Below are 14166 nucleotides of genomic sequence, written 5' to 3'. Positions count from 1 at the left end.
CTACTGTATATAACCTCTCTACTGTATATAACCTCTCTACTGTATATATCCTCTACTGTATATAGCCTCTCTACTGTATATAACCTCTCTACTGTATATAGCCTCTCTACTGTATATAACCTCTCTACTGTATATAACCTCTCTACTGTATATATCCTCTACTGTATATAGCCTCTCTACTGTATATAGCCTCACTACTGTATATAGCCTCTCTACTGTATATAGCCTCACTACTGTATATAGCCTCTCTACTGTATATAGCCTCTCTACTGTATATAGCCTCACTACTGTATATAGTCTCTCTACTGTATATAGCCTCTACTGTATATAGCCTCTCTACTGTATGTAACCTCTCTACTGTATATAGCCTCTCTACTGTATATAGCCTCACTACTGTATATAGTCTCTCTACTGTATATAGCCTCTCTACTGTATATAGCCTCACTACTGTATATAGCCTCTCTACTGTATATAACCTCACTACTGTATATAGCCTCTCTACTGTATATAACCTCTCTACTGTATATAGCCTGTATTTTTACTGTTGTTTTATATCTTTACTTACCTATTGTTCACCTAATACCTTTTCTTGCACTATTGGTTAGAGGCTGGAAGTAAGCATTTCACTGTTGTATTCGGTGCACGTGACAAATAAACTTTGATTTAAACATTGATAAACATAACAGTCTTTAATCTATCTCAGAACAAGACAAACTGAACAAGATGGCCATGTGTACATGCAGCTACCAGAGAGTACTGACACAAAGAAAATCTATATTACACACACACACACACACACACACACACACACACACACACACACACACACACACACACACACACACACACACACACACACACACACACACAGGCTCCTATTCTAGTCCTATTGCCATCCAGTAAAATACTAAACCCACCTACAGTGCAATGAACATGATCTTCTGCAAAGTTTGTCAAAGTGGTCAAATCATATTAAAGTGTGTTGAAATGTTCGTCCGTCGTACAGTACCCCAGGAACGTTCAATTGAACTCAGAGGTGTAGTCACTCCTGTCTTGACAAGTTCCACGCTGTTAGAGTTCTGCCCTTTTCTTCAGAATGATCTCGCGCACCATGGCCGTGGCCTCCTGACGAACGCTGTCCACGGGCTCCTCTGCCTTCCAGAACCTCACCACCTGGCCCTCAGGGTTCACCAGGAACTTCCAGAAGTTCCACTTCGGAATCTTTTTTACAGAATCTGAAATGGAAACAAACATTTATCAGGCCTAATGTTCTGTGTTGGTGTTGTGTTGCCAATGTACCGCAATAACTACAATTCCTCTTACACCCACAGTGTCCATGAAAAACATGATCTTGAATAGAATAGAAAATACTCATTTTATTTAGACAAAAGATAAAGGCTGTAAAGGCCTATAAGCTAAGCTTTGTTTACTTGTGATAAACTTCACCTTGTTCTTCTTGTCCTTAGACAAATACTAAACTATATTGATTAGATCTCTGTTTTAATGATAAAGTCTACTGTGTCTTACCTGTTATGAATTTGAAAGCTGGCTCCGCCTCCGATCCCATGATTTTGATCTTACTGAAAATAGGGAAGGTGACGCCATGGGTGTTCTTGGCGTTGGCCTCGATGTCCCGGCTGGTCCCCATCTCGGTCTCCCCGAACTGGCCGCAGGGAAAAGCCAGCACGTTGAAATGGGACGTCCCCAGTTCCCGGTGCAGCTCTTGCAGAGAGCGATAGTTATTCTCTGTGTGTTCGCTGTGGCTCGCCACGTTGACAACCAGAGACGCCTGCGCGCATGAAGAAAAGCAGAGGATTGTAAACATTATGCCTAAATACTATACTTCTTTTGGGGGGAAACGTGCTAAATCGCAAAAACCAGTTATCAACATTTTAGAAAAACGAAGTGACTTCAGCAGTACGCCTACACAGAGTTCAGTTCGTTTACTAGCGGAGTTTTGCTGATGTGAACTTACTTTGCCTCTGTATCTCTCCAGAGAAACGCTTCTCCCTTTGGCGTCCTTCACCTCAAAAGAGTAGAAATCTTGCGGCTTCCGCGACTTAGTGATTTTGAGAAAACTATGTAACATTAATAAACATCCCATAACAACAGTCATACTCAGTAGAACCCTGACCATTCGTGATCGAGGGTTCGAGGGCTTGGTCGGGTAGCCCCCCAAAACCTCCAGCGCCTCCATCTTGGAGGGGGACAATGAGAGCTTGGGGCGGGGGAAGGAGTTAGTGAACCGCTGCTTAGGTTGTGTCTGGCTGGCTGGACGGGCGCATAGCGAAGTGAGGAGCCAACGGGCTTTGGAGGAGGTCTGTTCTGTGTTAGGCATCAAATTTCACTATAGGCATTTCGTTTTTATGTCGATTTATCAACACTCTGATTTATTATTTGTCTAGGCCTACATCTCGCGCAAAATCTTTAAACCTGGAATGTTTTACTGTAGTCTACTTGTTTTTAAATTGCGTAAGATGTGAATATAGGGATACACTTGATCCTATGTGTTACAGGTAATAACTCATGTTTTATCAGCCATTATGCTAATGTCAAGTCTATTTTCCTCTTTTTTTTTAGACAAGCACCGAGGCGCCTCATCTCTCATCATCGTACAAGCGCTTCAAGAGTCGGATGGTGACCAGGCGGCTGAGCGCAGAGCAGCCTTTAGCCAGTAGCCCCATGGTCGCCAGGGGGCGCCATTCTCCCTGCCGAGAGGTCGACACGGTCTGTCAGAGACTGTCTCTGGATTCACCGTCAGGGGGCGCAGCGAGAACAAAACTGACACAAGAGCAGAGCACAGAGACAAGCCTTCAAGGTTTGAATGAATGAATGAATGAAGGAATTAATGTTTTTTTTCTTCTTATAATATAAGTAGCCTACTACAGGTAAGGTTTAACAGTTAACTCTACGAGGTCTACTTCTATATTTTCAAACAGCCACAAATATACACAATGTTGTATATGTGAAAAGGGCCCCCTCTTATTTCCTGTTATTGTAAGCACCAATGAGTGTAAAGGTACACAGACATACACTGAACAAAAATATACAAGTAAAGTGTTGGTCCTATGTTTCATGAGAAATGTTCCATACGCACAAAAAAATATATATCTCAAGTTTTGTGCACAAAATGTGTTTATATCCCTGTCAGTGAGCATTTCTCCTTTACCAAGATAATCCATCCACCTGACAGGTGTGGCATACAAAGAAGCTGATTAAACAGCATGATCATTACATAGGTGCACCTTGTGCTGGGGGGTGCTGAGGAATATTTCTGTCTGTAAAGCCTTTTTGTGGGGAAAAACTCATTCTGATTGGCTGGGCCTGGCTCCCCAGTGGGTGGGCCTATGCACTCCCAGGGACCACCCATGGCTGCATCCCATAGATTATGGCCTAATTTATTTATTTAAATGAACTGATTTCCTTATGAAAATCTTTGAAATTGTTTCATGTTGCGTTTATACATGATGCAAGCTGACTGTAGAAAAGGCCCATGGAGTTGGTGGAATAATCCTTAATGCATTGCCATTTACTCAGCTGGGCCAGGGGCGCTTTAATTAGGTCAGGTGGAAATGTCCGACAGATCTCAACTCCCTAAAAGGAGGAAATCTCAATCGCCCGATCTCGCTGCTTTCTCTTCCTTAACTCCGTCTGATCCAGAAGTTATGTGCGTCCATAAATCCACGTAAATCCACAGAATCTGTTACCGTTCATCGGAACAATCTGTGACCGGGGGAGCGGGCCATCAGTTATTGTTTGTAGGTATTACCGCTGAGCGGGGCTTGGAGCGAATGGTCAATGACCACGGCCCTACAGATCATCACAGGCCAATTATGCCATCGATATATGGTTAATGCAATCCAAGATGGCGTAGCAGTCAGACGTCTTTGTCTTGTCTCGTGTATATATCTTTTTCTTCGCGTTCTTTTTAATATTTTTCCTAAACCTCAACTTCAAAATACTCTCCTGCAACCCGCCTCACCCAATGTGGTGTGGATCTGTTTTTTTTCCTAAAGTATTTCTATTTACCTCTGAACTGGAATACCTCAACTGAAGCTAGCTAGCTAACTAGCTACTTGCTATCAGTCAGCTAACCACTGCTAGCGGTCATCAGCTAACCTTAAGCTCGGAAAGCTCTCGCCAGTTCGTTCACGACTGGAATACCGACATAATCTGCCCGAGGATCCCAACAGGCCCCTCAGGTGCGACGTCCCCCGAAGGCCCATTCTGCTAACCACGGCCTGCTAGCTATCTAAAGAATATTGGACTGTTAACTGATCCACCGGCCAGTTTCTTGGACCACTATACCCATTTTGCCAATTGGATTTGGACCCCTCTGCTACTTGGAACCCTACTAATTCTACGACTGGTCTATCGACGTCACCGCACGAGGAGGCAAAAACAGACTTTCCTCCATTGCGACTTCCATCTAAGGCCCTTATGCTAGCTTGCTATCCCCGGCCTGCTAACTGCTAGCTTGCTAGCCCTGGCCTGCTAACTGTCTGAATCGCTGTGTCCCCAGCCAGCCCAACCACTCACTGGACCCATACGATCACTTGGCTACGCATTCCTCTCCCTAATATCAATATGCATTGTCCATTACTGTCATGGTTAGTGATTACTGCTCAATATGCCTTAACCAACCATGTTGTTCCACCTCCCACATATGCGATGACATCATCTGGTTTAAACATCTCTAGAGACTCTCTCATCATTACTCAATGCCTAGGTTCACCTCCATGTACTCTCTTCCTACCATTCCTTTGGCTGTACATTATGCCTTGAATCTATGCTATCGTGCCCAAAAACCTGCTCCATTTACTCTCTGTTCCGAACGTGCTAGACGGCCAGTTCTTATAGCCTTTAGCCGTACCTTTATCCTAATTCTCCTCTGTTCCTCTGGTGATGTAGAGGTTAATCCAGGCCCTGCAGTGCCTTGCTCCACTCCTACTCCCCAGGTGCTCTCATTTGTTGACTTATATAACCGTAAAAGCCTTGGTTTCATGCATGTTAACATTAGAAGCCTCCTCTCTAAGTTTGCTTTATTCACTGCTTCAGCACATTCTACCAACGCGGATGTCTTAGCCGTGTCTGAATCCTGGTTTAGGAATACCATCAAAAACCCTGAAATTTCCATTCCTAACTACAACATTTCCCGCCAAGATAGAACTGCCAAAGGGGGCGGTGTTGCAATCTACTGCAGAGATAGAACTCTGCAGGCTATCTTACTATCCAGGTCTGTACCAAAACAATTTGAGCTTCTACTTCTAAAAATTCACCTTTCCAGAAACAAGTTTCTCATCGTTGCCACTTGCTATACACCACCCTCTGCCCCCAGCATTGCCCTGGACACCATATGTGAATTGATTGCCCCCATCTATCTTCTGAGCTCGTGCTGCTAGGTGACCTAAACTGGGATATGCTTAACACCCCGGCCATCCTTCAATCTTAGTTTGATGCCCTCAGTCTCACACTGATCTATGAACCTACCAGGTACAACCCCAAATCCGTAAATCCGTACCCTCATAGTTATCATCCTAACTAACTCGCTCTCCCAAATACACCTCTGCTGTTTTCAACCAAGATATCAGCAATCACTGCCACATTGCCTGCATCCGTAATGGGTCCGCGGTCAAACGACCACCCCTCATCACTGTCAAACACACCCTAAAACACTTCTGCGAACAGGCCTTTCTAATCGACCTGGTCGGGGTATCCTGGAAAGACATTGACCTCATCCCGTCAGTAGAGGATGCCTGGTTATTCTATAAAAGATAAGTGTTAAGTGCCTTCCTCATCATCTTAAATAAGAATGCTCCATTCAAACATTTTTGAACCAGGAATTGATATAGCCCATGGTTCACTCCAGACCTGTCTGCCCTTGACCAGCACAAGCATCGAATCGCCCCGGTGATATGCAACTTTTCAGGGAAGTTAGGAACCAATATACACAGGCAGTTAGGAAAGCTAAGGCTAGTATTTCAAACAGAAATTTGCATCCTGTAGTACAAATTCAAAGTTCTGGAACACTGTAAAGTCCATGGAGAATAAGAGCACCTCTGCCCACTGCACTGAGGCTAAGAAACACGGTCACTACTGATAAATCCACAATAATTGAGAATTTCAAGAAGCATTTTTCTACGGCTGGCCATGCTTTCCACCTGGCTACCCCTACCCCGGTCAACAGAACTGCGCTCCCCACAGCAACTCGCCCAAACCTCCCCCACTTCTCCTTCACACAAATCCAGATAGCTGATGTTCTGAAAGAGCTGCAAAATCTGGACCCCTACAAATCAGCCGGGCTAGACAATCTGGACCCTTTCTTTCTAAAAATTATAGCAACCCCTATTACTAGCCTGTCCAACCTCTCTTTCATATTGTCTGAGATTCCCAAAGATTGGAAAGCCGCCGCGGTCATCCCCCTCTTCAAAGGGGGAGACACTCTAGACACAAACTGCTACAGACCTATATCTATCCTACCCTGCCTTTCTAAGGTCTTCGAAAGCCAAGTTAACAAACAGATTACCGACCATTTCGAATCTCACCGTACCTTCTCCACTATGCAATCTGGTTTCAGAGCTGGTCATGGGTGCACCTCAGCCACGCACAAGGTCCTAAACGATATCATAACCGCCATCGATAAGAGACATTGCTGTGCATCCGTATTCATCGACCTGGCTAAGTCTTTCGACTCTGTCAATCACAACATTCTTATTGGCAGACTCAACAGCCTTGGTTTCTCAAATGATTGCCTCGCCTACAGGGAGGAGGTGAGGGCCCTCGGAGTGTGGTGTCAGGAAAATAACCTCACACTCAACGTCAATAAAACTAAGGAGATGATTGTGGACTTCAGGAAACAACAGAGGGAACACCCCCCTATCCACATCGATGGAACAGTAGTGGAGAGGGTAGTAAGTTTTAAGTTCCTTGGCGTACACATCACAGACAAACTGAATTGGTCCACCCACACAGACAGCATCGTGAAGAAGGCGCAGCAGCCCCTCTTCAACCTCAGGAGGCTGAAGAAATTCGGCTTGTCACCAAAAGCACTCACAAACTTCTACAGATGCACAATCGAGAGCATCCTGTCGGGCTGTATCACCACCTGGTACGGCAACTGCTCCGCCCACAACCGTAAGGCTCTCTAGAGGGTAGTGAGGTCTGCACAACGCATCACCGGGGGCAAACTACCTGCCCTCCAGGACACCTACACCACCTGATGTCACAGGATGGCAATAAAGATCATCAAGGACAACAACCACCCGAGCCACTTCCTGTTCACCCCGCTATCATCCAGATGGCGAGGTCAGTACAGGTGCATCAAAGCTGGGACTGAGAGACTGAAAAACAGCTTCTATCTCAAGGCCATCAGACTGTTAAACAGCTACCACTAACATTGAGTGGCTGCTGCCAACACACGGACACTGACACTGACTCAACTCCAGCCACTTTAATAATGGGAATTGATGGGAATTGATGTAAAATATATTACTAGCCACTTTAAACAATGCTACCTTATATAATGTTTACATACATTATTCATCTCATATGTATATGTATATACTGTACTCTATATCATCTACTGCATCCTTATGTAATACATGTATCACTAGCCACTTTAAACTATGCCACTTTGTTTACATACTCATCTCATATGTATATACTGCACTCGATACCATCTACTGCATCTTTATGTAATACATGTATCACTAGCCACTTTAAACTATGCTACTTTGTTTACATACTCATCTCATATGTGTATATACTGTACTCAATACCATCTACTGTGTCTTGCCTATGCCGCTCTGTACCATCACTCATTCATATATCTTTATGTACATATTCTTTATCCCTTTACACTTGTGTGTATAAGGTAGTAGTTTTGGAATTGTTAGCTAGATTACTCGTTGGTTATTACTGCATTGTCGGAACTAGAAGCACAAGCATTTCGCTACACTCACATTAACATCTGCTAACCATGTGTATGTGACAAATATTTTTTTTTTCCCCCGCTTGGTTCACCAACTACTTCTCCGATAGAGTATGTCAAATTGGAGGGCCTGTTGTCCGGACATCTGGCAGTCTCTATGAGGGTGCCACACGGTTTAATTCTCGGGCCGACTCTCTTCTCTGTATACATCAATGATGTCACTCTTGCTGCTGGTGATTCTTTGATCCAACTCTACGCAGACGACACCATTGTGTATTCTTCTGGCCCTTCGTTGGACACTGTGTTAACTAACCTCCAGATGAGCTTCAATGCCATACATCTCGCCTTCCGTGGCATCTAACTGCTCTTAAATGCAAGTAAAACTAAATGCATGCTTTTCAATCGATCGCTGCCCGCACCTGCCCGCCCGTCCAGCATCACTACTCTGGACGGCTCTGACTTAGAATACGTGGACAACTACAAATACCTGGGTGTCTGGTTAGACTGTAAACTCTCCTTCCAGACTCACATTTAACATCTCCATTCCAAAATTAAGTCTAGAATCGGCTTCCTATTTCGCAACAAAGCATCCTTCACTCATGCTGCCAAACATACCCTCGTAAAACTGACCATCCTGCCGATCCTCGACTTCGGCGATGTCATTTACAAAATAGCCTCCAACACCCTACACGATAAATTGGATGCAGTCTATCACAGTGCCATCTGTTTTGTCAACAAAGCCCCATATACTACCCACCACTGTGACCTGTACGCTCTCGTTGGCTGGCCCTCGTTTCATACCATTCCATGGCCTATTAATTGCCTGACCTCTCTCATCCTACCTCATTTCCACATGCTGTATATAGACTTTCCTACTGTTATTATTCACCTTCACTGTCCGTCATCCTACCTGTCCAGCTACCCACACATATTCCACTAATCTGTCACTGACGGTGTGAACTTTCTCTTTCAGACACAGTGACGGAGGCTGTAGTGTCAGACCTATCACAGCATGTCGTCAGACCGGTCACCGCATCGACCACTTACAGGAGGAATGTGCCTAAACAGGTCTATTCAAACACACACACACACACACACACACACACACACACACACACACACACACACACACACACACACACACACACACACACACACACACACACACGTTTTGTTTTACTATCGTTGTGGGGACCTTCATTTGATATTATTTTCCTTAACTCCTAACTCCTAACTCCTAACCCCTAAACCCTAACCCCTAACCCCTAACTCCTAACCCCTAACCCCTAACCCCTAAACATAATTCCTAACCCCTAATTCCTAACCCCTAACTCCTAAACCTAACTGTAACGTAAATAGCCTTTGTCCACATGGGGATATGGGAAATGTACCCATGAAGGAGAATTGTCCTTGTTTGTACTGTAAATAACTATGTTGTTGTTGTTGTTGTTGTTGTAGGATTGGGTGTGGTCTGCTTCTGGAGAACAGGACAGATGCTCAGAGAAGGCAGGTACAGTATGACTGCTATATTTAGTAGGACTGCTATATTTAGTAGGACTGCTATATTTCTATTTAATACTGCTCTGTCAGCAGTACACGAGAGGCTGGTGACGGGAGGAAAGGCTCATAATAATGTCTGGAACGGAGGGAATGAAATTTGACACCATTCCATAAATTCCTTTCAAGCCATTTACTATGAGCCCGTCCTCTCCAATGAAGGTGCCTCCTGTGCTACAGTATAATTTCACTGTGTGTTTTAGACCTGACTGTGCGTGTGTCTCTGTGTGTTAACCTGTCCTGCAGCCATTCTCTGTCATGTATCTGGCTCCCTCTACTCCAGACCAGTCTAAACCACAGCTGACTCTGGCACTGCCCTCTCTGCAGGATGACTACTGTGAGTGCATGGCACTCTCTCACTCTCTCACACACACACACACAGAGTTAGGGGTTAGGGGTTAGGGGTTAGGAGTTAGGGGTTAGGAGTTAGGGGTTAGGAGTTAGGGGTTAGGGGTTAGGAGTTAGGGGTTAGGAGTTAGGGGTTAGGTAAAATAAGATTTTGAATGGAAATAAAATATAGCTAACAAGCATATCCATTGTGTTATAGCTAACAGCGCAGACACACGCACCTGCTGAGTATGTGTTGGTTCCAGCTAAGCGCCCCCACTCCAGAGAGGTGTGACGTTATAGTTCTCAGTCTTGTCCTCTTCTCCACATCCCACAGCTGGGGGGAGAAGGAGAGAGAGGGGGAGAAGGAGAAGGAGAGGGAGGGGGAGAAGGAGGGGGAGAGGGAGAAGGAGAGGGAGGGGGAGAAGGAGAGGGAGGGGGAGAAGGAGAGGGAGGGGGAGAAGGAGAGGGAGGGGGAGAAGGAGGGGGAGAAGGAGGGGGAGAAGGAGAGGGAGGGGGAGAAAGAGAGGGAGGGGGAGAGGGAGAAGGAGAGGGAGGGGGAGAAGGAGAGGGAGGGGGAGAAGGAGAGGGAGGGGGAGAAGGAGAGGGAGGGGGAGAGGGAGAAGGAGAGGCAGATGCAGAGGGAGAAGGAGAGGGAGGGGAGAAGGAGAGGGAGGGGGAGAAAGAGAGGGAGGGGAGAGGGAGAAGGAGAGGGAGGGGGAGAAAGAGAGGGAGGGGGAGAGGGAGAAGGAGAGGGAGGGGGAGAAAGAGAGGGAGGGGGAGAGGGAGAAGGAGAGGGAGGGGGAGAAGGAGAAGGAGAAGGGAGGGGGAGAGGGAGGGGGAGAAGGAGAGGGAGGGGGGAGAAGGAGGGGGAGAAGGAGAGGGAGGGGGAGAAGGAGAGGCAGATGCAGAAGGAGGGGGAGGGGGAGAAGGAGAGGGAGGGGGGAGGGGGAGAAGGAGAGGGAGGGGGAGAAGGAGAGGGAGGGGGAGAAGGAGAGGGAGATGCAGAGGGAGAAGGAGTGGTATAGTGGTATTGACGTCTTGGGGACCTGGACAAACGTTGAATACGGTAGTCTATCTGGTGTGATCTTGCTATAGCTGTGGAAAGAATGGACGTTTGTCTTTTGGATAGGGTTCAAGCTTAATTCTTTACCCAGATCTTTGTCAGATTAAGCATTTCTGGGAATGTGTGTGTGTTGGTAATGCGTGTGTTTATCTTCTAGTTAATGGAACATATAGAGTGACGCAACGTCTCTTTAACAGATTCTCCAGGAAGTGAAATATAAATTCCAAAATCAGACGATATGTTAAGTTCACTGGAAGATCATATAAAGTTGTTAGTGTTTTGTCTTCACAATCAGATTGTATGTCATGTATTTTTTATTTGACCTTTTATTTAACCAGGCAAGTCAGTTTTAAGAACTAATTCTTATTGTCAATGACGGCCAACCAAAAGGCCTCCTGTGAGGACCGGGGCCTGGGATTAAAAATAAATGAAATAAAAATATAGGACAAAAAGTACATCACGACAAGAGAGACAACACTACATAAAGAGAGACCTACGACACTACATAAAGAGAGACAACACTACATAAAGAGAGACCTACGACAATAACGCAGCATGGTAGCAACACAACATGTCCAGCAGCACAACAGGGCAGCAGCACAACATGGTAGCAACACAACATGTCCAGCAGCACAACATGGCAGCAGCACAACATGGCAGCAGCACAAAACAGGGCAGCAGCACAACATGGCAGCAGAACAACATGGCAGCAGCACAAACAGGGCAGCAGCACAACATGGCAGCAGCACAACAGGGCAGCAGCACAACAGGGTAGAAGCACAACATGGTAGCAGAACAACATGGTAGCAGCACAAAACAGGTAGCACCACAACATGGTAGAAGAACAACATGGTAGCAGAACAAAATGGCAGCAGCACAACATGGTAGCAACACAACACGTCCAGCAGCACAACAGGGCAGCAGCACAACAGGGTAGAAGCACAACATGGCAGCAGCACAACATGGCAACAGCCACAACATGGTAGCAGCACAAAACAGGTAGCAGAACAACATGGTAGCAGAACAACATGGTAGCAGAACAACATGGTAGCAGAACAACATGGCAGCAGCACAACATGGTAGCAGAACAACATGGTAGCAGAACAACATGGTAGCAGAACAACATGGCAGCAGCACAACATGGTAGCAGCACAAAACAGGTAGCAGAACAACATGGCAGCAGCACAACAGGGCAGAAGCACAACAGGGTAGGAGCACAACATGGTAGCAGAACAACATGGTAGCAGAACAACATGGTAGCAGAACAACATGGCAGCAACACAACATGGCAGCAGCACAACATGGTAGCAGCACAACATGGCAGCAGCACAACATGGCAGCAGCACAACATGGCAGCAGCACAAAACAGGTAGCAGAACAACATGGTAGCAGAACAACATGGTAGCAGAACAACATGGCAGCAGCACAACATGGCAGCAGCACAACATGGTAGCAGAACAACATGTTAGCAGAACAACATGGTAGCAGAACAACATGGTAGCAGCACAAAACAGGTAGCAGAACAACATGGTAGCAGAACAACATGGTAGCAGCACAACATGGCAGCAGCACAACATGGCAGCAGCACAACATGGTAGCAGAACAACATGGTAGAAGAACAACATGGCAGCAGCACAACATGGTAGTAGCACAAAACAGGTAGCATCCCAACATGGTAGCAGAACAAAACAGGGTACAAACATTATTGGGCACAGACAGCAGCACAAAGGGAAAGAACGTAGAGACAACAATATGTTACTTACTGTGCTTTGGGGACCTTTAGCAGAATGTGACTGGCAGAACGGGTGTTGTATGTGGAGGATGAGGCTGCAGTAGAGATCTCAGATGGGGGGGGGGGGGGGGGGGGTTTCGGAGGGTTTTTATAAATAATCATTAACCAGTGAGTCTTGCGACAGGGATACAGAGATGACCAGTTTACAGAGGAGTAATAGAGTGCAGTGATGTGTCCTATAAGGAGCATTGGTGGCAAATCTGATGGCCGAATGGTAAAGAACATCTAGCCGCTCGAGAGCACCCTTACCTGCTAATCTAGAAATTATGTCTCCGTAATCTAGCATGGGTGGGATAGTCATCTGAATCAGGGTTAGTTTGGCAGCTGGGGTGAAAGAGGAGCGATTACGATAGAGGAAGCCAAGTCTAGATTTAACTTTAGCCTGCAGCTTTGGTATGTGCTGAGAGAAGGACAGTGTACCGTCTAGCCATACTCCCAAGTACTTGTATGAGGTGACTACCCTCAAGCTCCATCAGAGGTAGTAATCACACCGGTGGGGAGAGGGGCATTCTTCTTACCAAACCACATCGACCTTTGTTTTGGAGGTGTTCAGAACAAGGTTAAGGGCAGAGAAAGCTTGTTGGACACTAAGAAAGCTTTGTTGTAGAGCATTGAACACAAAATCACAAAATTCGTAGATCAAACTTGAACTTGTTTTGATAATACACACAAACAGAGCTGTCTATTTAGTAGAATACTGTAAACTACAAATACATGTGTAAATAGTACTTTGTTCATTTGAAGATCCTTTCCCCTCTCCTCAGACAGCCACCCGTTGGACTGGAGTAACAGTGGAATCGTGGCCATGGCCCTGGGGTGTGACGTGGTCCTGTGGAAGGCAGACACACCCACTCTGCAGGGCTGCATCCATCCCAGAGCAGCACCTTCTCTCCCACTGAGCCTGTCTCACTCGGTCCTCTTCTGTGTCCTGGAGCAGAGATGGATGTATACTGGGCATCGGGAACAAGGAGGGCGACGTACAGGTGGAGAACAAACATGCTCAAACCTTTAGCACAACAAATTCCTAAAACTTATTGCACAAAAATCAAAAATGCTGCAAATAAATTAAATTGATAGAACCTACAATCTATCTGTAATATTAAAGCTGATATACCCCCCACCCCAAAATATATGTTTAAGATTTGTTAATTTTTTGCACTAATTTCATTGGTAACATATCACACAAAATGGATGACGTAGTTCGCAAAAAACAGGGACCACTTTCAAAACTACTGGCTGAAATGATTTACACGTGTTCTAGAGTGTGTCTTTAATCGACTAGCTCTCACCGTCTCATGTCAGAATAGACGTTGCTCCGTGTTCTCAAAACGTCACATTTTAAAGTTATTTAAAGTTGAAATCGTAAGGTTAGGCGTTAACTCCGAATGATTAAGGTAAGGGTTAAAGATTTGGGATAGGCCTTAAAAACAAACATCTTTCTATCGCTGGATTTGAAATTGCGACCATCTGTAATCAGAGGCAAATGCTTACGTC

General features: G+C 45.6%; 2 protein-coding genes across 2 annotated transcripts in view; one reads left to right on the top strand and one right to left on the bottom strand.

Annotated features, from left to right (window-relative positions):
* Positions 1-674: 674 nt before the first annotated feature.
* Positions 675-2811, bottom strand: LOC109880046 (probable glutathione peroxidase 8). Its single transcript, XM_020472273.2, has 3 exons — positions 1976-2811; positions 1528-1789; positions 675-1235 (listed from the first exon to the last, which is right to left on the bottom strand). Exons 1-3 carry the CDS (start codon positions 2336-2338, stop codon positions 1072-1074), a joined length of 789 nt encoding a protein of 262 aa, XP_020327862.1. The 5' UTR covers positions 2339-2811; the 3' UTR covers positions 675-1071.
* The window catches only part of LOC109880053 (cell division cycle protein 20 homolog B), a 24194-nt gene continuing 12662 nt past the window's right edge, over positions 2635-14166 (top strand). The window contains exons 1-4 of the mRNA XM_020472279.2: positions 2635-2756; positions 9389-9440; positions 9734-9824; positions 13573-13655. Coding sequence (XP_020327868.2) covers positions 2635-2756; positions 9389-9440; positions 9734-9824; positions 13573-13655 — 348 coding nt within the window. The remainder of the gene's footprint in view (positions 2757-9388; positions 9441-9733; positions 9825-13572; positions 13656-14166) is intronic.

Source organism: Oncorhynchus kisutch, linkage group LG3 (genome assembly GCF_002021735.2).
Source record: "Oncorhynchus kisutch isolate 150728-3 linkage group LG3, Okis_V2, whole genome shotgun sequence".
NCBI classification, from domain to species: domain Eukaryota; kingdom Metazoa; phylum Chordata; class Actinopteri; order Salmoniformes; family Salmonidae; genus Oncorhynchus; species Oncorhynchus kisutch.
The sequence above is the reverse complement of the archived record's forward strand: the minus strand, read 5'-3'. Positions and strand labels throughout refer to the sequence as shown.

Bases quoted from the DNA above. Each gene is read 5' to 3' on its own strand.
- LOC109880046 (XM_020472273.2), bottom strand. From the start codon at position 2,338: ATGCCTAACACAGAACAGACCTCCTCCAAAGCCCGTTGGCTCCTCACT. The intron at 1,790-1,975 runs GTAAGTTCACAT...TCATGCGCGCAG, and splicing joins TGGAGAGATACAGAGGCAAA to GCGTCTCTGGTTGTCAACGT. The intron at 1,236-1,527 runs GTAAGACACAGT...TTTCCATTTCAG, and splicing joins AGCTTTCAAATTCATAACAG to ATTCTGTAAAAAAGATTCCG.